This window comes from Apodemus sylvaticus, chromosome 12, assembly GCF_947179515.1.
Source record: "Apodemus sylvaticus chromosome 12, mApoSyl1.1, whole genome shotgun sequence".
NCBI classification, from domain to species: domain Eukaryota; kingdom Metazoa; phylum Chordata; class Mammalia; order Rodentia; family Muridae; genus Apodemus; species Apodemus sylvaticus.
In genome coordinates, this window is record NC_067483.1 from 61708627 (window position 1) to 61734465 (window position 25839).

At 42.7% G+C, this 25839-nt stretch overlaps 1 protein-coding gene across 3 annotated transcripts in view; it reads right to left on the reverse strand.

Moving 5' to 3' along the window:
* The window catches only part of Cacna1e (calcium voltage-gated channel subunit alpha1 E), a 309640-nt gene that overhangs the window by 15936 nt on the left and 267865 nt on the right, over positions 1–25839 (reverse strand). For all 3 annotated transcript variants that reach the window (XM_052200273.1, XM_052200272.1, XM_052200271.1), the window contains 9 exons: positions 23604–23687; positions 22776–22901; positions 18840–18905; positions 13592–13683; positions 12883–13048; positions 8118–8245; positions 3226–3322; positions 1150–1255; positions 222–329 (listed from right to left, as the gene is read on the reverse strand). In XM_052200273.1, coding sequence (XP_052056233.1) covers positions 222–329; positions 1150–1255; positions 3226–3322; positions 8118–8245; positions 12883–13048; positions 13592–13683; positions 18840–18905; positions 22776–22901; positions 23604–23687 — 973 coding nt within the window. The remainder of the gene's footprint in view (positions 1–221; positions 330–1149; positions 1256–3225; positions 3323–8117; positions 8246–12882; positions 13049–13591; positions 13684–18839; positions 18906–22775; positions 22902–23603; positions 23688–25839) is intronic.

Genomic DNA, 25839 nt, shown 5'->3' on the forward strand with positions numbered 1-25839 from the left:
TGTGCCTAGAGAGATTTCATTCACAAAAGCAATGACCTTTCTTAAAAAGTTACTTTCAATTAATTATGAATAAAAGTACTTTAGAAGTGGGGACTTAGTTTCTTAATGGTAAAGGAGTGACCTTCCCTTATTGCCTTGATCACTCTGGTTTGCCAAAAAGATGTGGCCTTGGCATGCTGGGCCACAGTGACAAGCACACTTGCAAGGAGGAGCCACCACACCTTTGGGCATGGGCACTAGCAGATCCAACATCTTTTGGGACAGGTGAGGCCAAATTGCCAGGGTCTCTTTCTGTAGCTCTGAGTCTAGCTGCTGTCTGTCTGCACCACCTAGAATAAGATAAATTATTAATAACCCAATGAGAGCAGACACAGAATAATGACAACCAGGAGTGGGTGGGGGCAGAAGCTGAATCAGCATGGCACCACACATAATGAGAGGAAATCTCGGCACTGGGTAACAGAGGATCTGGCAGCACCAGCATTTCTGCTGAGGAAGCAGAAGACACTCTGGCTCCTATTTTCAGTGACTCAGGCATATTCTTCCCAGCAATCTGAGGCTGAGACCAAGATCAACTTCCTCACTGATTCTAACAGCCTCCTGGGTGCTTCACTGGTATATCAGAGAGGAAACTGAAGACATCCATAAGGAAAACTCCTGTTTCATTAATACATATCATTTCTTCTACCAGACCTAATTATACAGTCCCAGAGACCTGACTTTTAAAAACACAGGAGAAGACAGACTAAAGGTCTGTATAGATGTCACAGACTGTTTCTTTTCCAGACCACTGAATTAGCAATTAGGATGGGCAAAGGATTGCAGTGTCCACTCTATTGGCACCTGCTATAGATGCTTCCCAAGACTTTAGAGAAATGATGCTTTATGGAAAAAAGTTACAGAATTAAAATTTTTATGCTCAACAAACATTTCTAGAATGCTAGGACATGTCAGGCATGGAATATCGAGCCATTTATTTTACCAGATAAAGGGCAAGTCTTCAAGTTACTGAGTTAGAGATAAAACCAGGTCATGGCCTTATTGGGAGCGTGGCTGGCTATGCAGTAGTTCAGATGGCTCCATCCTATAGCAGGCTGCACGGGTTATAGCATAGGGTGCAACCTTCCTTCCTTCCCCTACTAATCTGACCTTTAGCGATTTTAATGTCCAGAGCTGTCCGGATCAGAGCCATAAGTGTGGAGGTGAAGTGGACTGTCATGTCCTCAGCCACTGGCATATTCATCAGGACCAACCTCTGTGTGAAAGAGAAAAGAGAAAGAGCAGGCAAAAACCAAATATATTGAAAGACACCTTGGTTTAAAAATAAAAGGGGGAAGGAAAGTGCAGAGGTTAAATGCATAGACAGAAAAGAAGGGCAAGGATTTCCCATCCCCAGCCCAGTCCAGTTCTCCCCGCCTCTCACTAAAGCTCATTTGCTGCTATTTTGTCTAGGGAATGATGCCAAATGCCAAGGGAAGGGGGTTTGCTAACCATTCTTTACAACCCCTTCCCATGGGGAGTGCTAGAAATAGCTATCTCCCAGAGAGGTGGGACGTGACTTCAAGAAGTCACATCCTTAGGGAACAGAGTCACCTCTGAGAGGTGGCTCCACTCTCTGCTACAGAGGTAGGTACTCTCTATTTTCTACTTTTCCCACGAACGTCTCCAAGGTCAATGGAAAGATGGGGCAGAGACTTGGCTCTGTTCATCTCACTTGACAGATGTATCCTGGTGCCCCCTTTTTGAGTCTTTAAAAGATGGAATTTGCCAGCACATGATTGAACATGCAATAAGTCCAATTTATTGAAGGGATGAGGAGGAGCAGGATGGGCAGGGGGGAGAGTGCAAACAGGCTCTAGGGGGATGAGGAGCGCAGGGAAGACAGAGTCAGAGAAGGGGGTGCAGGCAGGAGCAGAGTGGGCAGGCCCTGTTCCCCTCACCCAGAGGAAGGGATCCAACTGAAATGGCCAAATCCACTTTCAGAGATTATCTTGCTTTAGGAATTTGTGAGACTCTCCTCCCATTCCTCTCCCAGTTCATTCTACCAGGGCCTCATTCCAAGAATTCTTTCCCCACTGTGTGATACTTGTAGATATCGGAAAAAGATATCATCGCCTCTGCTGTGTGCCAGGAGCCAAGCACTTGGGGATGAGGGTTCCTAAGGACTACATTCCAGTGAAATACTCTCTGGGAGCAAGCCTATTTGGAGGCAGCAGCAAGGTCTCTGGCAGAACCATCATCCTGGTGGTAGTGGTTGGTAATGATTGAAGCCTGTTGTTCGCAAGTCACACTCTCTAATACTCAACTAGATCATCTTGCCGAAAGCAACTCTAGACACAGATGTGTTAGAGTGTAAAGGGCTGTTTCTCTGTTTGTGTCTGAGTCCCATCTTTCTTACTTCTGTGGTAGTGGCAACATTGCTATGATGTGTGCTTAGGGGAATGAGAAAGCTCTTGGCCAGTCTATACACAAGGAGTTTACGGTAACTATTACTGATAGGTGAAGAAAAGGCCCCAAAGCTGTGAGCATCCGAATGACTCCCGTGGACAATGCTGCTCTATGACCACAAGGAAGGTGGCTTCTTAGCACCCACTACTTGGTCATGCTAAGAAGGCAAAGCTAACTGAACAAATCTCGTGTCTGTTGTTGCCTTCTTTAAGGCACTGGAGAAAGAGAGCTATGTTCCTGTCAGTTGTAAAATGGAAGACATGTTCCTCTTCGGTATTTGTGTCTGGAAGGAAGCTATGCTGTTGTTCCTTCCTATATCGCAGGGGGAAATTTTTGTTACAAGTATTCCTTGTAAACATGTCTTCTAGAATAATCCTTAGTGATTGCTCCATTGTTTCCCTAATTTACGAGTGAAGCCATTTTTTTTTCAGCTTTTTTGGTTCTAGGCTTCCTCTTGCCAATCCAACTCCTCCCCGGCCACCACTCTGCCTCCTTTCAAAGGAAACACATCACTTAGCAGCACCTTTCTAGGAGCCCACTCACAAGAAGCCACACACGTGTAGGAACACAGTAACACAATAAAAGGTCCACAGTGAACAGCACGAGAACCACTCCTGTATCCTTTATGACTCCATCTCATGAATCTTCCTGACTCCTGAATCCTTGCTTCCCATCTCCACACCCCCAACCCAGCTTCCTCCCAGAGTATGTCCTCCCCACAACTGGATCCCATTTCCTGTTGGTCTCTAGCCCAGAACAAAGGAAGGGGTTGTCTACCTTATAGGCCACTTTGGAAGGACATCTCTTGCCGAGGCCTAGCGGTGGTGACATGAGAGTCAGCATTTCATACATCTCAGTGTAATGGATGCGGCCACTGCTCATGGGAGTGGTGAGTAGGGATGGGACATGGGCGGGGCAGGAGGGGTGGCAGGGATAGGAAAAGGGGGTGGAGGGAAGGATGCAGACATGTAGGAGAGAGGAACAGCATTCCCAGAGAGCCAAAACAAAGTAATACAGGAAACAGAAGAAAAACAAACAAAATGGACAAACAGGAAAAGAACAGGAGACCTGTTAATCAAGGCAAATCATACAAGTGACTCCGTCCTGGTGCAGATTTATATCACGCCCCACACAGACCCGGGAACACTAGTTACAACCTCTGGTCCCTCTGACAGACAGTCAGAAGGTGCTGACAGGGGTCGAGAGTGGGGCTCACTGTCTCCTCCTTGGTTAGTGCTGCTCTGGCTTTGTGGTTCACTGCATTTAACCCCAAAGTAACACAAGCATGTCTTCAATTCCCAGGGCTGTGCGTGAGCGGTATAAACCGGATAGACGGTGCTCCAGCCATGGGTGGGAGTTTCTGGCCCCTGCTGGGGCTGGGGTGCTGGCCTAGAAGTCAGGCCTGCCCTGAACCCACAGGCAGAACGTCGTGTATCCCCCCCTCTGTGGTGTGTGTGCAGCAGGAGGCGGCGGCTTGCGTTGAAAGTGGTGGGCTGAGGTTGCTGGTCAGAAGGTCGGCCCCGTTGCTTCCACCTGGCTCCGTGAACAAGAGTGCTCTTTATTCCCCAGCATGCACCAGGTTGATGGCATGCTGGGGACAGAAGAAACAAAACCAGGAGGAAGAAGAGCATCTTGCATGCCATGCTGCCCTCCCCAGCTCTCCCACATGCGGCTGTAGGTTCCACTGGGGTGGAGTTTAAAGAGTCTCAGCAGAGGCAGCTGTTCAGCCTCCTGAGTTCAGAATCAGGGTCACCATCCCAAGTCAGCTCCGTCCTTCACCTAGGCAGACAGCCTTCCTGAGCCTGTATCTTCTGCTGCCTGAGCGGCGCTTTGCTCTCCTCCCATAGCACCTGAAGCAGGGTTCGAATCTAGCGGTCCTGGGCTTGGTAGAGTGACTAGGATACTGAGTATCCTGAGTCATGCAGAGTTTGGACTTCTATCTCTGAACCTGCCGGCCTAACCAAGAAGTAGTGACTTGACAATTATGGCCGACCCTTTACAAGTGTGACTGGCAGGCACCAAAGGCATTAAATAATCAGTTCAAGGTCCTTCTGTGTCTGTTGAGGTAATTTTAGTCTCTGTGCTGTGAAGTTCTCTAATAGTTCTGTGCTTTTGAAGCTACGTTCACCTGTTGCCCTCTTCCCCTCTGTCCTACGGCTCCTGGTAAAAACACCCAGGATCTGTGAGGGATGGTAGGGGTAGAAGTGACTATGTTCGCACTTTGACTCATGTGGTTCAATGAAAATGAAGGTCTTGTGAAGGGAAATCAGAACCCCTTTGCTTGATTAAAGGATTTCTGCATCCTGGAGAAGGGGAAAACCCTTTGGTAGAATGTACAAACTAAGGTAAACTGGGGGGTGTATGTGTAGGCACACAACAGTATATATGTGGGGGGGGGGAAAAAAGGAAAGACCCTAGTGGCCTTTGTACTAAGTCTTTAACTCTCTTTCGCCTTCACCATAAAACGTGCCCTTCTCCCTACATGGCAGCTGCTGGTTCTGGAAGGGTTTGGGCCTCTTTAAACTCAAAGGAAAGCGACATGAAGGTTCCCTCATGTGGCGCAGTGGTGGTGGAGCAGAGGGCGGAGAGGGTTAGATGCTGCATCCCACTGCAGGTCATGGCTGAGGACTGGGAGGCAAACCTTGCAAGCCACCCTGTAGGGGCAGTTCTCTCCCAGGCCCAGAGGAGGCGAGATCACCCGCACTAATTTGTACATATCCTTATACGGGATCCTGCCGCTGCAAAGAAAGCACAGGTGGGTTAATAAGATACTCAGAAAAGAACGGGGAAGAAACGATGGCTTCTCCCTGCAGGCACTGCCCCCAAAGAGGCAAGAGCAGTTTAGTGGTGCCTGACATAATCAGACCAGAATGATGAGAACCAGACAACTAACACCTTGCCAAACTACTCTCCCAATTTTCTCAGGAAATTGGAGTCCATCTAATATCAAAAGCAACTATTTAATGCCTCAAGTACCCAGAAATACCAGTGTGGCTCACGCCTGACCTGAAGAGCCCAAGCTCCAGCTAGGCTTCTAAGAGCCTAGGTCAGTAGGTCTCTGGCCACTGTCCAGAGCAGATGTCAGGTTGCCAACGTGCAGACTACAGAACTCTTTGCTTTCATGCCTGTCCTGATTATAGGCAGTTACTCTGGGCCACCTGTCAGGGGCAGTGGGGAGTCAGCATGTTCCTGTAGACTGTGAGAAACAAATTTCCCTCTAGGCTAATTAGCAAGAAACAGAGTTTGCATGAGAGAATTTGAAAGGGCTTTGGATCTCTCTGTGACATATACTGAGTTCAGCTTGGGTAAACTCTGCCCTATTCCACAGGAGCCTGCTGGGATCCATGTCTAAAACACAATCTGGGAAGATGCCCCAGAAATATTTCCCTGTAGCTTCATTCCAGCCACTCAGGCTCCAGATTGATCCTGCAGAATTCCAGGAACACTGTGACCTTTTTTGATAACCTTTTCTTCCAGGAACCTTCAAGAAACTTCTTGTGGAAATGGAATAATTGGCATAGGATTAATTTCTCAGTAGTTAAAACATCTTCCCTGTCAGGGACAAGAACAAGGAAGCCATGGTGGGATCTGAAGGTCTGTATGCATCATGGACCAGGCCGGAGGTTCCCATAGAAACAATGAGCACACTATCTCCATCTAAGCATCCTTTTAGGAAGCCATAGCAACGCAAATGTTTTCTTCAGCTTCACTCTTTCTAGCTTTTTCCTGACTTGCTGCTGATTTGTCTTGTGTCTTTCCAGACAGTAGCTCACCAGTATGCCAAGTCTCTTACCCCTTGAAATGATGGAAAGTAACCATGTGTCAATTTATTTTTACTTCTTAAGAGTAGTAAATAGTGGCTTTTAATCCATTGCTTCTTCATATGAAGACCCCCCGACTCATTGTGCTTTTGCTGGTTTCTTCTCAACAACATTATTCCATTGAGAAAGCAAAATAAAATGTAACCAGAATAATTAGTAATTCTCTAGACATTCAAAATGACAGAAGGAGTTCCGCTCTACAATTTTTTGCTCAGTTCATGTGACTGAGTCTTATGATTAGTCCTGTTGGAGCCTCTTACCAGCAACTGCAACAAAGTGCGAGCATCTTTCATGCACTTGGCATTTAGAGCCACAGGGGAAATAAAACCAAAGGAAGTGCTGGTTCTGAGAGCCAAGGATGTCTGAGTGAGGCTAGAGATGTGACACCATCCTTTGACAGCAGATAGAGTTCTTCAGTTAGGCGAGTGACTAGGCATCCAAAATCAAGGCTGTAAATGTTTTTCAGTTGGCAATTCTCATTTCTGAGCTGCATTCACACCAGTGTCGTCAAGTACCTAACAATAGTATGCACGATATAATAACATGCTCACAAACACCCACCAGGCTAGGTAGGTATCATTACCACCACCTGATAGATCATTACGTCACTTGTGCAAAGCGAGAAAACTGATAAGATTCAGGCTGAGCATCATTGTCCTCCAAGCCACTGCTGGTTGCATACTAAAACTCTTTGTTGGAAACTGAGTCCACAAGGAAAATCTGTTGCTTAGCGGCTGAAACAGGAAGGGATTTACATAGCCCCATGCCTAGATCATTATTACAGAGGGGAAAGGAATTCTAATTCACCCATCCACCCTGAAACCAGTTAACCCAGGTTTAGCAGCTTCACAGTTTGGTAGATTTGGGGAAAGTCACACCTCATGAAGGGAGTAGCAGGTGGAAGCAACGGTGGTCCACTCCTGTGAAGAACAGCATTTCCTGAAGTATTTTCAGAGGGGGACCAGAATGGGGAGAGTGGTGAGTGAAGACCCAGAAGCTAAGTCCACCTGGACCAGCAAAGCTTTTCATTCATAAAATGTCATACTGTCCTCATCAGCAAAGGTGAAAACACTGTCTTTTTTTTTTTTTTAAGAGTGAAGCTTTTGACAATGGTTTAATAGTAAATATTTTGAACTGGAAGGTCAGACCATCTTTGTCCCAGTTATTCTATGTTTCCCTATAGTGAAAAACCAGCCATGGACAACAGATAAAACAAATGGCTGTAACTGTACCTCTACAAAACCTCATTGTAAAAGCAGTGAGACAAACTTAACTGGCAGGTGGTAATTTGCTGACCCCTGCTCTAAAGTCTAGATGTCACATCACATCGCAGCTATTGGACAGTGAAGGACGGGAAAGAGGTCAGCACTGCCAGCTCCCGCCATTTAACTCAGTTTCATGTGATAAAAGCCCACAAGTCTAGAGGGCATCAGTTGGAAGGGCCACCTACTTGATTATTTGAAATATAATACCAGTGTTTTATTTAACTGTATATGCTGAGAAAAGAATGAGAAGGAAAAGCACTAATGGTGGCCAGATATGTCCCATTGGCCCGAAACTTCCTACCTTAGTCCCTGGTGATTCATGGCAAAAAAAGGGGGAGAGGTTGGAAACTCCCCTAGTTGTATAGTCATTCTAGAGTATAATAAAATTGGCAAACAAGGGTACAGCCTGCCACAGAAAGAGGGGGTACAGAATGCCCAGGAAGAAAAGATTTTGGTGAATGGTTTGATACTAATGCCTCTTCTGTGACCTATAACCAAGAGGTGTTTCCTTCCCTTTTATTAACAGGCAAGTATTTGAGTGACTCCAATCTAAAAGCCCCTAATTTCTGGGTGGCCTACGCACCATGCTGCTCTGTCATATTCTGCCCAGACACGAACAAATTCATCCAAATGGTGAGGCCCCAGGATGGAGGAATCTCGAGTCAGGTACTCAAAGTTGTCCATGATGACAGCCACGAACAGGTTGAGCATCTGGAAGGCAAGGGGAAGAGTTAGGGGAAAGTTAAGGCAAAGTTCGGGACACAGATTCACAGGCTTCACACCGCAAAGTTCCCAGGCAAAAAAGCTTGGAGATCCTGCCGAATGCAACTCACAGTTGTTATTCACACTGTGCACCTCACTGTGTGAGCATTATGCGTTTATTTTCTTAATGCCGCTTTTCATTTGCACACTACTTTATCTGTTGTTGTTACCTGTCTGATTTACTTAATTGTTCGTGTGGCAGCAGAGGGAACTGTGGTTTCCATATTTTTAAATAGAGAAAGTCAAGGCCAGATAACAACATTGTCTCTTCAGCTTCCATCCTCAATCCTGCTTCACAAAAAGAGCTCCCAGAGAGCATAAGAAGAACCACAGAGTGAAAGCGCATGCTCCCTGTGCTGAGCTGTCCATGGGTCTGCTCTCCACTCTGTACCCAGTATGTGCCAAACGCACTGACTCAGGTGCTGGAGGTGCTGGGATATGAGGTAAGAAAGTGTTAGTCTAGAGACAGACGCTCACACCTAGTGCAGAGCGTAAAGCAAAGCAGGCCTTTACCAGATCTTGTTATATGACTACTCTTGAAGATTTATCTAGCCTTTTCTAAGACAGTGATATATTGAAAACAGAAAAAGGTTGCAAATCATGACAGCCATAAAAGCATCACATACAAGTGTTGGTAGAGACAGGAAATTCTATAAAGGAAATTTCTAGTCGCTAATAAAACCTTGTAGAAGTCATTGGATTTTTTTTTTTTTGAACGGAAGCACGATAGAGCAGGTCATATTTACCAGATCACATAATCACAGTGCCTTAAGTAGAGGTGGCAGCAGGAATGCTCACAGAGATATGGAGGAATAGGGATGTTCTAGAGGTCTGTGAGCAGAATAGAAGAGCCAGGGACAAGTGCCAAATGACAGAAGTGTCATGCTACCTTGCTTCAGTCTGAACCCAAACTAGCCAACTAGTCAGACATCCTTGAATGCTTCATGGGCTATTATGTCTGTTTGAGCTATTCAGCTCTGGTATTCCACCACCCAAAACAGCCACAGACATTAGAAATATCAATGAGCATGGCTGCGTTCCAAGGAAGCTTTGTTTATGGATGCTGGAATTTGAATTTCATATAATTTCCACATGGCATGAAAATATTATACATCTCTTATTTTTTCTCTCCCTCATTTAAGACTATAAAATGCATAGTTTGCAGACCATACAAAACCAGGTAGCAAGTCAGATTAGCCCATGGGCTAGAGGGTCTGCTGATCTGTAGTCTAGACTACTCTATAGGCAAGCCAAGAGATATTTGTCTTTAGAAGTAACCTTGGTAATGGTATAGAAGGTAGATATAGAACCAGGGTGAGAATGGTGTGCTCCTAGGCCAACTCATTCACAAGGACAGTAACAAAGACAAGAATTAGCCAGTAAACAGTTCTGTTGTGCTTCTGGGGTGCCATTGATTATGTTATTCCTAGTACAGGCCCTTGCCTGTACTATTACTATAGTCCAATGAGGCACTATCCTGTGACCTAAGCTTCAGAATACTATTTTTCCTTAGCTCAATATGAGTGGGTATTCAACAAAAGCCAATGAAGGGGTATTGGGAAAAAGACTTGGCCATCTCTATTACTCTTGAACATGAGAAGAGGTAAGGTCTGGAATTAGTACTCTAGCTTCCTGACAGGTATCAGATGGGGGCATTTGAAGAAGAAGCTCACATAAAGGGAAAGATTTATGAATAGAGAAGGATGAGAAGGGAAATTAAAAATTATCTGGTGCTTGCCTTGCTCTAGGACACCCCAATGACAGGTGCCTGTAAAATCCCATTTTGTTTAGGCTGTATCTAGCTAGGATTTCTTTCACTTAAAATTCAAGCTTCCTGCCTGATAGAAAAATTGGTTATGGGAATGAAAACATAGAAATCTCTGTTGCAAAATTCTAGGTTAAAGGACTGGGTTCACAGACTTGCCAGATATGCAGCCAGAGTATATAGGCTACAGAGAAAGTCTATAGGAAAGACACAATTGCAATAGTCTTTCAACATGGAGAAGCTTGGGTATATCCTTATAGCCATGGTCCCTCTCCACTACTGCCTATGCTACAAATGGATGACTGAAGGTTGACTTGTCTTCGCTTAGTGTTACGGTGAAGGACATTCATCAGTTGCTACGGGAATGAGCCAGTGTCAGGCCATCATGACAAGCATGACAGCTTCCTTCAGACTTCACTGCTGTGGGGGAGAAAACCTCATCCCTCCTGCTTCAGTTTCTGTTTGAGAACTGCTGTTTCATATAACTGAATCCAACACAGACCTCTGTCACTGAGATTTGAGCCACAGTGAATTTATTCAGTCACTGCCTGGATTTTGAGTGTTTTCTGTGTATCTACATACTCCTTTGGGGGCACTAATCATTAATGTTAATAGTTAACATTAATAAAAACATTGCTTCATATTCTTGCATCTTTTCAGGGTGCTGTGTGTGTTAACATCTACTGTTGGTGTTCATGCCCCTTCCAGACCTTCATGGGGAAGTCTTAATTATCATTAGCTTAGTTCTTAATACATGGCCTGGCATATCAAAGGGCCTTAGAAATCTGTCGGATATGGTTGGTTTGAGATGAGCAGTGTGTGACTAGCCCAAGGTCACAAAGTCAGTCTTATTGTAGGGCTGAGACTTGAAGGCAGGCCATCTTACACTGAATATAACCTCATTAAAAATAACATTAATGTGAATTATGTAGCACTTTCCATCTCACAATTCTAAAAGTAACCGTACAGCCTCCAATTAATTTTCCACTTTTATCTCTGGTTTCTTTTAAATATTTATCATTAAACATTTAAACTATATAAGGTAATATGGAGAGGTCTATGTGTCCCTCTTTCTGTTCTGATTTATTCTTATTGGTAAGTGTTAATCCCCTGTATGTTGGCTACTTATTTCCTGAAGGTCACAAAGTGACTGTGTCTTGCTGACACTACTCTGGTGCCTAGCTCAGTGCCAGCCATTAGTAGCCACTTGATAAAAATGGATTGAAGCCGTGGATGTATTAAGTTCCTTTCAGTTATTTTCATTGCACACTGTGATTTCAGATTTATGTAACAGTTCTGCATTATTTTTCATTGAAAAAAATGCACGTGTTATCTCACTGTGCATATACTACTGCTGTCAAATGTGAGGTATATGTATATGTGTGTATATGCTCATGCACGTGAGTATGTCATGCATACACATGCGTTTGTGTGAGTGCTTGGATGGTAGACACACATAGAGGCCACATCGGGATACTGAGTGCCTTGCTCTGTCGCACTTTGTCTTATTCCTTTGAGACAGGTTTTCTCACTGAACTTGGAGCTAGGCTAGTGGCCAGCAAGCCCCAGTGATCCTGTTCCCCTCCACCAACCCTTCCACAGCACTGGGGTTATAGGTATGTGTGCAGCCACACACAGCTTTTCCCATGGGTCCTGGGAATTGAAACTCAGATTCTCCTTTCTGTACAGCAAATGCCATTTTCCACCGAGCTATCTCCTCAGCCCTTTCCTGACATGTTTATACCATTTTAAAGATATTATACAAGAAGAAGTGCCTTAGCCTAGGCTAAAGGGCAACAAAGTCAAAACCAAAAGGGGGAGGGGACACCCAGAGTATCTTTACACCCTACATGAACTTATGTACCAGGCTGAATGGTCTATCTTGCTGTCATCAGAAAGCTGACTTGTCCCCTTAAAGAGAGAAATGTCTGGGCATGAAACAGTTAAGTTACTTTTCAGTGCAGGGCCCTGGAATTGGCCACTTTGAGCAGCAGCATTATCTTAGTTTTATACAGTTTTGTACAGCCAGTGGCATTTGCAGTGGAGTTGAGCTGAGGAACATTGCGAGCCAGAAGGACTACAGTGACCTTTTCATTGATCTGGTGACACCTTATGTATTTATTCCATCCATCACTGCTAATCTGATGTGAAGGGAAGACATTTCTGGATGCTTCCTCCCAAAAAAAAAAAAAAAAAAGGAACTCAGAGGGCATTTCAGATCTCTTACTACTTCCTTACATGGGAGTGTTCTACATATACTCCTCAGTATTCACGAACACCCCAAGTAATCATGTTTTCACACCAGAATACTTGCCTTGCCGGCTGTCATCCACAGTCAGGAGAGAATCACACCAATTATACTGCATTGATCATCATTTGCCTCTGATTAACCCTATAAGCTTCTATTTTCAAGGTACCTTTTTGTAAACAGAATCTCCCAAACAGATGCAAGTCCTAGCTATTAAATGAACTATATAGGCACAAAGGCACAAAGAAGACAGGGGTTACCATAGTAGCTCCAGAGTCAACACACAGCTTGGTGCTCTATTCCTATATTCAAGCCTTATCCAGTCTCACAAGGACTCTCTCCTTGAAGCCGCAAAGACCTCAACCAACAAGAGTCACCCTCCTTACAAGGATTCTGAGGAGCACTTTGGCTTCCAAAGGCAATGATCTAATTCTTCTATAGCTTAAAATGTGAGTATGCGTGTGAGGGATCAGGAACAAGGGAGCAAAGAGAGGCAGAGGAGAACATGTGCACACACTATAGAAGCCTTCACCCTATCAGACACGCCTCAGCTAAAGGCAAACTCTTACTTACCAGGAAGGAGCAGAAGAAGATGAAGGAGACAAAATAAACGTAGGCCAGGTCAGTGCCACAGCGCTCACTCTCATTCTGCCCTGAGGGTGCAGTGGTATCAGGCTCACAGCCCTTCTCGCCTAGACACGACAGCATAATTTCCTGCCAAGCCTCCCCCGTAGCACTCCTGAACACAGAAATCCATCTTGGTTAGAAGAAATCTTTATGCCCCATCCCACCTTGGGCCTCTTCCCTGTTCACACATAGGACTTTCTTCTTAACCCAGTGAGGCCCTTTTAGTATCTTCCACATGGAGAAGAATGCCAATGTGGCCCCACCACCATGTCTCCATCTGTTTAGGGTCTAACTTGATAGTAGAAAAATAGTGGTAGGACCCCAAGACCCCACATAAACACAGCTACCCAAGGATTCAGGTCTTAAATTGTTCCCAGCAGAAGTCATTTGCATCTCCCCTCTCAGAATCCCAAAGGACAAGTTGAAATACACAAATTAACTACTGAGTCAAAGATAATAAATGAGGGAAACTTTCTAAATTATGGGGATGTTCAACTAAGGCATGGTCTCTTTCCAACTGCATATCCTAACAAGAACAGCAGAGTAAAATTAAGAGAGCCAGAGGCTAGTCAGCTCTCTCCAGGAGAGAAGAGGTCTTCCCTTGGCAGCTGAAGACCATGAGGTCCCCAGTTTAAATAGTTGGTCATCTAGGTACCTGAAAAGCAGCATGAGAGACCCGAAGAAACTCCGGAAGTTGTTGTGGCGGTTGATATGACTCTCCTCATCTAACTTTATGTTTCCGAACACCTTGGGTGAGATAAGAGAAATCAATGAGCAGGATTGAGTCATATCACATGTCCAGCACATCGTCATTAGACACACAGGCAGGGTAGATAAAGTACAAGTAATGACTTCTCGATGCAAATCTCTGAAACAGATAACCTGGAGTGAGAGAGCTGACTAACACCATGTTCTTGGCTTGATATGGAAACTAATTACCTCCCCTGCTGCTCTAGTACAGCAGAAGGAATTAATGCTAGCAATGTTCAAGCAGTACACAGAATGCAAATCTTTTAAAGTCATTCTGCATATACACAGCCTCTTCTATTCTTAAATTAGAGATGCATTTTAGTCCCATGGTACCTATGCAATCTACCAAAGACATTGCTCAACGAGAGTACAGAGAGTCATCCCTCTTTTCTTATATCTAATAATTATGAAGGGAATATCTGTATTTGACAAAGATGTCATTTATCATTTGGGCAGAAGCTATAGATAGGCAAGCAGATCAGATCTGAGAGACACAGCTGTATGTTCCTTAGATATATTTTTATTTAGTGAGCGAAGTCTCAGAAATCTGTTATCCGGATGCACAGCCAATGGGAACAAACACACATGCATCACCAGATAGACATAAATTTCACTGAAATAGGTCACTTAGGTGTAAGCTAAAAGCAAAGTCCGGGTAGTAGGATGTATGAAGGATAATTGGGCTCATGAAAAAGAAGGGCTAGAGGTAAAGCCCTAACTTACATGCATGGGGCCCTAGTTTTAGTCAATAGTACCAAAAAGGAAAATAAAAGACAGGAAGGAGTAGAGAGAAAGAAAGAAAAAGAAAACAGGTAGTCCTGGCTACAGGAAGAGACAGAGAGAGAGAGAGAGAGAGAGAGAGAGAGAGAGAGAGAGAGAGAGAGAGAGAGAGAGAGGTAGAGACAGACACAGAGACAGCATTTTGTTAATGTACTACTGGACTCTGATCACTGACATTCACAGGAAAAGGGGCAATATTTATGCACACACACAGATAAACTCTGACAATAATCAAGATGCTTCAATGAGAAGGGTGTGCTCTCCTCCTGCACATGTGCTTCGGAGGTCAGGACCAGTCCTTCTAAGTCAGTGCTGGTACAACTGATGACTTCAAGGGCCACCCTTCTACCCATCTGAGACAATTTCCAGGCTACATTTATCGTGCTTCAGTTTATTCAATGTATGCTAAATGGAACGTGTGTTTCCCCCTAACAGTTTTGAGAGTGCGCAATTGAGGAACAATCTCTGCCCTCAGCTATTTTGCTCAAGTAGCTCCCACTGACACCTGCTTTGGGAATTTGTTCTCAGTGCTGGTTTTTCAAAACCCAAATACTACTTGTCTTCAGGGAGAACGGAGGTGGCAAACCAGGCAGCGGAGGGGAGAATAGAAGGAGCAGGTAAGAAAGAGACGGCTCCTCAAGAGACACATGACTTTTAAAAACCCCACAAAAGTAACCAAACCTCCTTCGTCCTAGATACTTCATGAGGTGACTGTTGTATATCCATAACCAGTTTAAAGTTCCTTCCCTCTCTCTTTATTCCCTTAGCTAGAGATCTGTAAGTTGTGCATAGTCTATTACATCTGTACACTTCACAGGCCTTTTTTCCCCTGGATCTCACACGGCAGCATCACTAATTGTCCCGGTTATGACTTTTTTCAAATGTTCCATGAAGTTATTGGAGAGTGCACTGCGATTTTGTGCACATAATGTTAGCATAATTGTCAAGGAAAGCATAGCTACTTTGAATATTTTCTGAGATAGTTTTTAAGCCCCAAATGGATATTTATTATGGAAGTGGTGGGTCTCAAATTTTCTTTGCATTTTTTACACCCTCCCAGCCTGTTACCACCTGCATACCAAAGGCTATGAAAGAGGAAGAAAGGTCACTTCGGAGAGTTGCAAGAAGCCCAGGATTTCATCAACTTTCACTTGGAATTAAATATAGGACTGGAAGGCTCTGCTTGTGTTTAACCCATTTCTCTACTATAGTAAAGGAACTAAGAGCAGAGAAATTAAGTAGCTTAACCTAGTTCACACAACTGGACAGCTATAGACCTAAGGCCAATGGCATCTCTTCTAACAACCTGTGCATATAAATCCCTTCCCATAAGTGACAAATTACTTATTTCTTCTGCAAAGATGTCATCTTCTGAGAGGAGTTTAAAAGTGCAGCATAACGGTTTGTCTTATAGAGCCATCTGGCTGCCCTTTATAGCTACATAAAAGCTTACTCCTCTTATCCATTGGACTTTCTATTTGTGTGGGGCTCTTACATCTTCAGCTCTCTATTTCTGATGGTTACTGCCTAAGCTTGGCTGTACTGGAACTCACTCTGTAGACAAGTCTGGCATCAAACCTAGAGATGTACTTGCCTCTGTCTCCAGAGTGCCAGGTTTAAGCCTATGCCACCACACCTGGATTTAAGTTACTCTTTAATTCCTTCTCACTTTTCTTTAATTCCTTTCCACAAGTTTGAAGCTTAGTTGGCGGGAGTTGGTGGTGGGTATTACCCTGAGATGACCACTCCCTGTATTCTATTTAATAATTGGCTTTTCTTTTTCTCTCTGAACATGGGACTTAGCTCCATTCCACTTCCTGGTGCCTCTTGCCTCCTCAGTCTGTACATTTGATATTTTCCGGTGTTTAGCTTGCTCCCTTTCACTATAGATCTTCACAAGTGTGAACACTAGCACTCACAAGACAGAGTCAATACTAGGCTGTTTTGAGATTTCTTCTGCCAATGAAATTAATTTAAAAAAAAACCAAAAAACAAAAAAAAACCTCTTCAGTTTAGCCCAAGGCAAACTTTTTTGGACAAGAGCAAAAAGCAGTCACATTCTTTGCCAAAATATCACAAGAACAGTCTCTTAGTCACATACTAACATTTTTCTCCTTTGAAGCCTCTTGAACCAGACTCCCCTGGTTCAAATCACCCTCAGAACCACTGTCTTCCACAATCTTCTAGGATGGCCCTTTAAGCCCCACTTAAAGCATTCAAATGTTTAAGTCTACATTTCTCCAAACAAAAGCATGGTCAGGCCTATCACAGCAATATCCCATTCCAACTTTCATCCTAGTTAGGATTTCTGTTGCTGTGAAGAGACATCATAATCTTGGCAACTCTTATAAAGGAAAATATTTAACTGGGGCTGGCTTAAAGTTCAGTCATAAACTTCCATTATGAACTCCATATGGAGGAAAACATGGCAGCATATAGTCAAACATGGTACTAGAGAAGGAGCTGAGTGTTCTACATATAGATCATGGGCAGCAGAAAGGGAACTGGCTTGAACTTCTGAGACCTCAATGCCTATAGATCACCCCTGCAGTGACACACTTCATCCAACAAGGCCACACCTTCTAATCGTGCCACTCTCTATGGACCCAAGAGGGCCATTTTCATTCAAACTATCATAGGTTTTCTGTTTTGTGATCACTGCATTGGATATGGCCTCTCTAGTAACACACTCTAGAGTATGCATGATTTATACATGGTTCTGGCTCTCTGTAACAGGCCAGGCTGGGGATAGCCACCGTGGCAGAGATATTTACATCTCTGTGGAAAAGCAGTCCCTACCTCTTCCTGACAAGTCAAAGAAGTACTTGCATTTGCTTTTCTGATGGGATGAGAGAAGGCTCAGTGTTAACTGGGCTGTAAAGAGGCATAGCTAGGTTTCAATAACTTGTTATCTGAGAACATGAATAAGGTTAAAGACTACTTAACCATGCTAAATGTCAGTGGAAACAATGAAACTCAATTACTCCTGATTATACTAATCATATACCTTACCCCCCTCTGCCTGTATATATGTGTATATTTGCATACAGACATATAGTCAGCTCCATACCTGACACACCAAATAACTGAAGTAAACATAGTTATCTACATCAATGTGAGTCTTATCAGTAGACTTGGAGTTAGTATCATTCTACCTTATTTTGTTTGAAGATGAAGGGGGTAAGAGCGATTTTATCATACAGAAACTTAGTCATACAGAATTTAATTTAACCAGCTTTCAATTTTTGGTTTGAGACTATGTAAATTCTAAGGTAAAGTTTAGAGGGAGTTAATAGGTTCTTGAAGTTATCAAGAGAGCAATAAAGTGCCATTGCAATTGTTTCTAATGCTACTGACATCATTTTATATATCTATTGTAAGATCTTCAGAGAAGGAAAACCACAGCCTTTCCACAGGCCTCACATATTTTGATGCTGGACATTCTGCTGTGGTTTTAGAGAATACTCTCTGGTCATAGAGTTAAAGGAAGAGTGAGAATAAGAAGTCTTTTGGAAAGAGTCTAGGCAAAACTGCTGATCAGGAGTTTTGCTGAGGCAGTGACTCCAGGTGTCCAGGCTGCCTGGCTCCAGTGGACTGTCAACTGAAGTTCTTAGAGGGGTTAGTCATGTGGCTCCTTAAGTCAGGAAGGATGCCTTCTTTAGACAATCAAAAAACCTGTGGACTCCATCAAATAAGTTAGGGTATGCATCCTCATTGTTCATAGAAGCAGGTCATCCGTCCCAAATGCCTCTTATTCTTAGAATATTTGGCTTCTTGGGGCTCAGTGAACCTTTAGCTATCTGCACAAACATCCAGGAAGGAACCTGATCTGCTATCAAGTTCCAAAATTTTCGAGGATGTGAGTAGGCCAGGGAATTATTTAGCAAGTTCCATGGCACTGTACAGTAGGAATGGGTTGGAATATGGCTCTGGGGCTTGCTAGGATGGACAGTGACAGGCCTTAGAGAACTCAGACAGTGAAAACTTAACATAGATGCATTTGGTGTCATTGCTTACAGGGGGAACAGCCATCTAGTCTTCTCTTTGGTCCAAATAACAGAGATCCTCAGAAACAGGCCTTACTTTAGTTGTAATGGGAGTCCCTCTCTCTGAAAACAGTGGTATCATTTTGCTTTAGTTCTAATGTAGAAGCCGAGCTACTCCTAAGTCAGCAGCATGATCGGAAGACTTCAGAGGAAACCCCAGAACAGACCACCCTGAATACCTAGGGAACCACTTGGCCCATGTGAAATTCCCAAGGTTACAATGTAACAAGACCTTGGAGACGTTTCTTAGTCAAGTGACACTGTACACATCATCCTCAACTCTGCCAGAGACAAAGTGGGCAGCTGCTACCCCAACAGGCCACTCACCTGCATCCCAATGATGGCGTAAATAAAGAAAAGCATGGCAATCAGAAGGCAGACATAGGGGAGAGCCTGCAAGGGAAGCAAGAGACAATAATAAATCAAGGAGACCACTGCTCCTTCAGTCATTGGCAAGGCAGCAGCTCTTGCCCTGAGGCTATTTGAAGCAGGACTGACACTCATCCTTAGAGCTATTCTGTTGAGTAGTCTTTCTTTTTTACAATATGCCCAAGTCTTTTGATGGATATGTGACCCCTATCTCCAAAGACGGTTAGCAAAACTTTCTGAGTTTGAGAGACATTTCACTTGACATGCAGAAGACTAATAAACCTAGCAACTGTGATCCAAATTAAAGAAAAACTAAGTTTTGGATTCAAGGTCTCTGCATTTCACCCTCTCATCCCCACATCTAATGCATAACTCATAGTGGGGGATCCGGAGGCAAAGCTAAAGGACTAGAGGCTCTTTGTGATCCATTCCTTGAAGTATCTTTTATCTTCTGATGAAACACCATTTTCCAGTGCTTAATCCTTTCAATGTTTTATTGCATTTCACATAAGTTCCCCTAAAGCCTGCTAAGTGTCAGCCATTATGAAACCATAATGAATCCATGAGACAAAAATTTAAAAATCTATATTGTGTATGCTTACTGCCACTTTGTGATGATAACATTTCTATTTATGAAAACAGAAGGCAAGGACTTGCCCTTGATATTCTGGGGAAGGGGAAGACATAGGACAGTTGAGATTTGGGGCAGGATGGCCCCATATAGTTGTATGGTGATCCTTGTACTGACATGAAATTCCCTTTTCTTTACCATTCAGTAAGCTCTGGGGCAGCTAGTGTCACCACTGTGAGTTTCTATCTTGTCATGAGTGTGTAAACCATGAGTCCCAGGAGACCAGTCAAAGGCTTTCTTTCAGATGACTGGAGCATGGCAGAGCATATCAACAGAGTTGACAAAATGAAGAGCCCCAAGAGGGACTATTTACAACTTGAATAGAGTATAGGCTTGAATTTTTTCTGAACCTACTTTTAATGTCGGATTTTAAATGGTTTAACTTCCCTTCTAGGGCACCACCCACCAGAGGCAATGAAAAAGACAGGTTATTAGGATGTGGGGGAAGTGGACCTGTTAAGAAATTGTTTTTTGGAGCAAATCCCATCTATTTTGTCAAGAAATTAATGGTTCAGTCTACAAGATTTAGCAGTGGCAGCTCCATTCACTAGCAAGTACTTCATGAATATACCAGTAATCTAGTTTGGTATTGTCGGGATAGTAAACATGAATCAGCAGTGGTGCCATGACCTAGTAGAGACAGCTAGGCCTTAGCCAAATAAGCATGAGTCAGTAGGAAGAATTAGGACCAGCAGGGACCCACCCCAAGAGAAGTTATTTTGTCCTGTGTGTGCACATGTGCATGTGTGCCTGTATGTGTGTGTATGTGTATGTGAACTAAGTGAAGATCAGTGAAGATGCGAGACAAACAAGCATTGCAGAGCTTTGTCTGTTGGTTCCTATTTACACTCCCTCCATATATCATGTGTCCTCCACAGGTCCTCACCATGTGTCTTGTCTCAGCACATGAGGTTGTCTTAGCAAATCTCCATGACACTCTGTATCAGCTGACATCAGTCTGTAGAAGCAGCAAGAAACCACCAGCATACCACCAAAAGTTTTTTGGTACATTTCTCACTATAGAGTCATGACAAATGGAGCTTAACAACACAATGTAAAACAGACCAATACATGTGTGTCATTAACAAAAGAATCCTTCATCACATATCCTTACATATGCTTGTAAAACATCCTTTGAACTGTGTCCACTTCAAGAAAACATTCCTTCACGCATTTGCCCCTAGCACAACACTATTCAACACAACCTACCTTCTAAAGAACCCTTAAGTTTCCACCTCAATAGAGGACAAATTAAAATGTACCTCAAAGCCAATGAAAAGGCCCCTCCTCCATAAAGCACTGAGACCTGGGGTGTAAGGAAAGAATGACTGCATTTCCACAAGGATTGGTATAAGGAGGCAGGTTTTCTACTGCCTGCACTGATGCTCCATGCCCTAGTCTACTAGTTTGGCCTGGCCTTGTTCTTCCTTCTCCACCCAAAGTCTCCAGTCCAACACCATCTTCCTACTCTAAGCCTTAGGGAGAAAATCAAAGATTCTATCTGTTTTCCTAGCCCCCGTTCTTTCTGGTCACAAAATGCATTCTAATACAAAATAATAGAGAAAAGTTTTGACATTCTGAACATGGGCTACAGACAGAACTGGATGAATCCTAGGATTGGGTCAGAGCAGGTAAAGGCAGTGGTATAGTGTTAGTATTGGACACCTCTCTGCTTTGGGTTTGCATAAGTGAACTTGCATTTTTAAATTGTTGTTGTTAAGCATTCTGCTTCTGTATAGCACCACAGAGGCGTCCTGAAGAGGAAACACCCATCCAGACTACAGCCCCACAGGGATTCGGATTCACTTGCCCTCCGTGTTCTCTGGAACCCACTGAATAAACTACCCATTTGGTTGTCAGCTTTTGGCATCATTTTCTTTAGCTTCAATAGGACACAGTGTCACAGAGTCTCCGTGATGGGATAACATGACAGTATGACACTTATTTCTTAGAGTCACTAACAACTGACACCTGATGGGCACCCTTTTAAAATAAAATAAAAAACAGTGTTAGAAGCAGGCTGCCTTTCTAATTCTAAATCTGAACTCTCCAGAGAATCAGGGGGCAAACTCATAAGGTTTTGAAATTGTCTTCTGTCATCTAACTCTGGAACACCAGAGTTCATTGGGGTGAGGCCTCTGTGGGAATAACCCTGCCAAAAAATTGGTTCTTTTTCAGGTAGAAAAGCCAAGGCCATACCTAGGAGCCTGAATATGCTAGCCACTGACTCATCTCAAAACTTCAAAGATTCTGATAATGATACAAATCAATAAAGGATATATTGGAATATATAATAATATAATAAGGAAACTCCCTTTCTAAGTGATGACATGCTATGATTTCACTGTACTGTCTTCTTAAATTTAATTAAATGTATAAATAAAAGGAGGAGGGCAATTTGGTGAATTTATGGCTTGTCATTTTTGAGTTTTATCAAATTTATTTTTAATACATTAATTGAAAAAACTTTGTCTGCAAGAAATGAAACATAGCCAGGCCTCAGACATCTAATTATGTTATTTGTTAGATGTCAAAAGGGCATTTAATTTATGCTATTGTTAGAGCTCAAATAAATATAAGTATGTTTGGAAGCTTTACTAATACTTCATTGATGTGGGTTTCAGGCATCTGAGTTTTAACAAACCTTTATATACCTGGTCGTATGTACAGTCCCATGAGAATGTTTAAAAGAAACATACTGTAATAACTTGGCCAAATATTCCTAGCTTTTATAGGACTTGTGTGTGTGTGTGTATGTGTGTGCCATTAGCATACTATTCATTCAATAGTTCAAGAAATGCCCAGGTTGAAGACATGGCAAACTATACATGAATCATCTTTTTATGGTGCATGAGTTGAAAAAGTCCTCTGAAAAGCTTTTCCATGAAGTGAAGTCTCTGACAAGTTCTTGAACACACTGAAGGCATCTAACAACAGGAATCTGACTGGTTATGGGCAGGATTGCTCAAGGAGATTTAGAATACTCAAGGATAGCACACAATTTATAAAGCACATCCCTGTCTCAGTGCTGAGGAAAAAAAAAGGCCCATTACAAAGTGAAAGTGATCCATTATTTTTTAGAATAAAATTCTATGAATTGATCACTATCCAGCCAGCCTGTGCTAGAATCAAGAACTAGTATATCAATGCTTCTAATAAAACTCAAGTTTACAAACTCCTTCCAGGAAGTGAAGGAACCAGGGTGAGGATCCTGCTGCAGGCTTGTCTGACATGTGGTGCTCCACCCTCGGGGAGCCTCTTACCTTAAAGGACTGCACGAAGGTCCACAGTAAGATGCGGATGGTGTAGCCCTGCCGCAGAAGCTTTATGAGCCGTGCAGCTCGGAAGAGCTTCAGAAAGCTCATATTGAAGCCACTGGTGTTCACCAGCTGGTGGACCAAAAGGAAACATGTAATTAGTGACAATATGCTCATTTAGAAAGATCTAAGCACTGGTATTTTCCCATTTATTCCTTATTCAGATCACAAAATAGATGGCAGTCTCTGTCTTTTGCAGTTAGCCTAACTCCTGCTGAGGGGCGCCCAGTGAGTCTCCTTGTAAGCCTCCCAGCCGAGCGCCTCGAGTCCTAGGTAGATAGAGAGTGTGCCAGCACACAGAGGAGGAAAGCTGGCTGCCCCAATTTCTCCAAATGCTCTGAACTCTGCTCTTAAGATTCCCAAAGAGTAGGTTCCTAATCCCATAGACACATTCTGGTATTCAATAATTAAAATAAAACTATCCACATGTTCTTTAGGTGAACTAATTTAGGGAAACACTTTAGATCTTAACTTTGAGGTTTACAATGCTGTTTCTCTTTGGAGAATTTAGCCAAACACCCAATATTAGCTTTCTTCCAATACCGCTATTCCACTTACCCTATTAGATATCTGGTATTTGAGTCATGCAAATGTAACTAACCCTTCTAAGAAGACTATTACGATCCCAAAGTTTGTATTCTATAGTTATTGATCAGGAAGCATGAAGTGGACTCCCAACACAAAGGGGGTATGTTTGATTGGATGGGTTATAAGTGGACCATATGCGGAGATGTTTTTAAATACTACACCAGGATAAGCTTGTGAACCATTCACCTTGCTGTCTGTCAGGATAATTTCTGTGATACTGCCGATCACGGTGATGAAGTCAAAGATGTTCCAGGTATCTCGGAAATAGTTCTGCCACGTGCATTCAATCACATGAACATTAGAAAAGAGAAAAGAAAGACAAAGACATCTTTCATTACATAACTTTGTCACTTGGAATTAAAACTTGTCAATTCATGCATGAGTTCATTCTAACTTTGGGCTCAGTTTCCTGTTTCTAACCCAAAGTTCTGTTTCTCCTTTACTAATTTGGGAATTCCTCATTTTTCAAACAGTTCCACAACTATTTGTAGACCATGTTTTTGAAACTGTCACTAAAAATTCCATAAGAAAGTTATTTTTTTTAATTAGCAAGCATTTGTTTTTCAACCATGCTGAGTTTGATCAACAAAGAAAAAACTTTACATCTGTAATGTATATACCTTAGGGAATTGGGATAAGTGCACAGCCATTAAACTGTAAGTGTCATACAACTTTAACTTCTTAATTATTTTTATTGCTTCAAGAGGCTGTATGAGACTAAAGGTTACAGAGAACTGCAAAGCTGTCTTTTCAGAACAGATGATTGACAGTAGGATGAATAGACTTCAACACCCCCACCATTTTTCTACTCTATTATGCCATATGAGTAGTTAAGTGTTATATATAAATAAGGAGATTGGTTGAATATGATATGGGGGAGATAAAGAAGACACAGAGAGTCCTCCAACCAGATAACTCCACTTACTTCAGAATGTATGATGTGTCCATACCATCTCAGATGGCACACACCTTGGGCTACATTCTTTAAAACAGGATATCTACTCTCGTAAAATGAACACTTGGTTTTCCCCTTGGCACCAGGTACAGCAACAGTTTTGGAGTACCACTAAGTGCCCTCCACCATACTCTAACATTCATCATCACATGATCTTTATCCTCTGTTCCAGATCCTTGACATTCTTTCTGCTCATTTGTCCTTCTTGTGGGTCTGACGGTTAGGTGGTTCCAAATGTCCCAAGTTTATATAGTACTGAATAGAAGTCTTGGCCATAACAGCAAAGCTATGCCACAGAGAAAGGATTGTGCAGAGGGAGGCTATCTTTAATGAGCATCACATATTGGAGATTGTAAGACAGCTATTACTATCCTTGTTTTCTGTGTGAGCAAACTAAAGGTTAGGGAGATCTGATTGCAGAGCCACATGTATTCTAGAGTGTGTGTGTGTGTGTGTGTGTGTGTGTGTGTGTGTATGTGTGTGAATACAGATATACTCAACTTTGTGAACAAGTTCACCTTCCAGTGGAGCACTTAGCTCATTAATAAGGGGCCAAGTGATGTCCTGAAGGTCCCCAATTTTCAAGGCTCTTCTAGTCCCCATCCAGTGGTGAATTTCCTCATTTCAGAGGATTAGAAGCCCTGAATTCTAATCGAGGATGCCTTACAATGCATCCCACATTGTGCACCACAGTACTCTTCCATCGTATCTGTAGTTTCATTTTCCATGATCTTAGTTACTTATGATCCAAAATACTAAGCGAAAAATTATAGAATGCTAAAGAGAAGATCTGAAGTGCTTCCTTTAAGTGAAAACTTTCAACTTGATAGGACAAAACATATTTCAGTCAAAGACCTCATAATTATGTTTCTGCTCATGGCACACTATATACACAGTGAGTGAGTCTCATAATATTAATCTGCACAGTGATGGAGCTATTACAGTTTGTAAATACATATGAGGATATACATAAAGTGACAAGATCACCAAACAGTATTCATGTTAATTTAACATAATTAACAGATTAACAATGTTAGTGTTAACTTGATAGACTCTAGAGTCATCTGGGAGATGGGCTTCTGAGCATGCGTGTGAGGGATTATCTTGGTTGTGTTATGGAGTGGGAAAACTCACCCTGGCTGGGATTATGTTACTTTGTAAAGAAAGTGACCTGACAGGATGCACGTATTATTCATTCTCTGCTTCCTGATTGTGGATGTCATGTGACCAATGGCTTCAAGCACCTGACACTTCGACTTTCTGAATACTGAACTGCACCTTCAAACTCTTGAGACAGAATAAACCATTTATCTTTTAAGTTACTTTTGTAAGAGTGTATTTTGTCACTTTATTACATCAATAGGAAAAGAAACGAAGATAAATGTGATTCTAAGAACCCATCCCATCATTTAGCCATATATGAAAGAATATGTAGACATCAGATTACCCTCAGTTTGAGGTATCCAC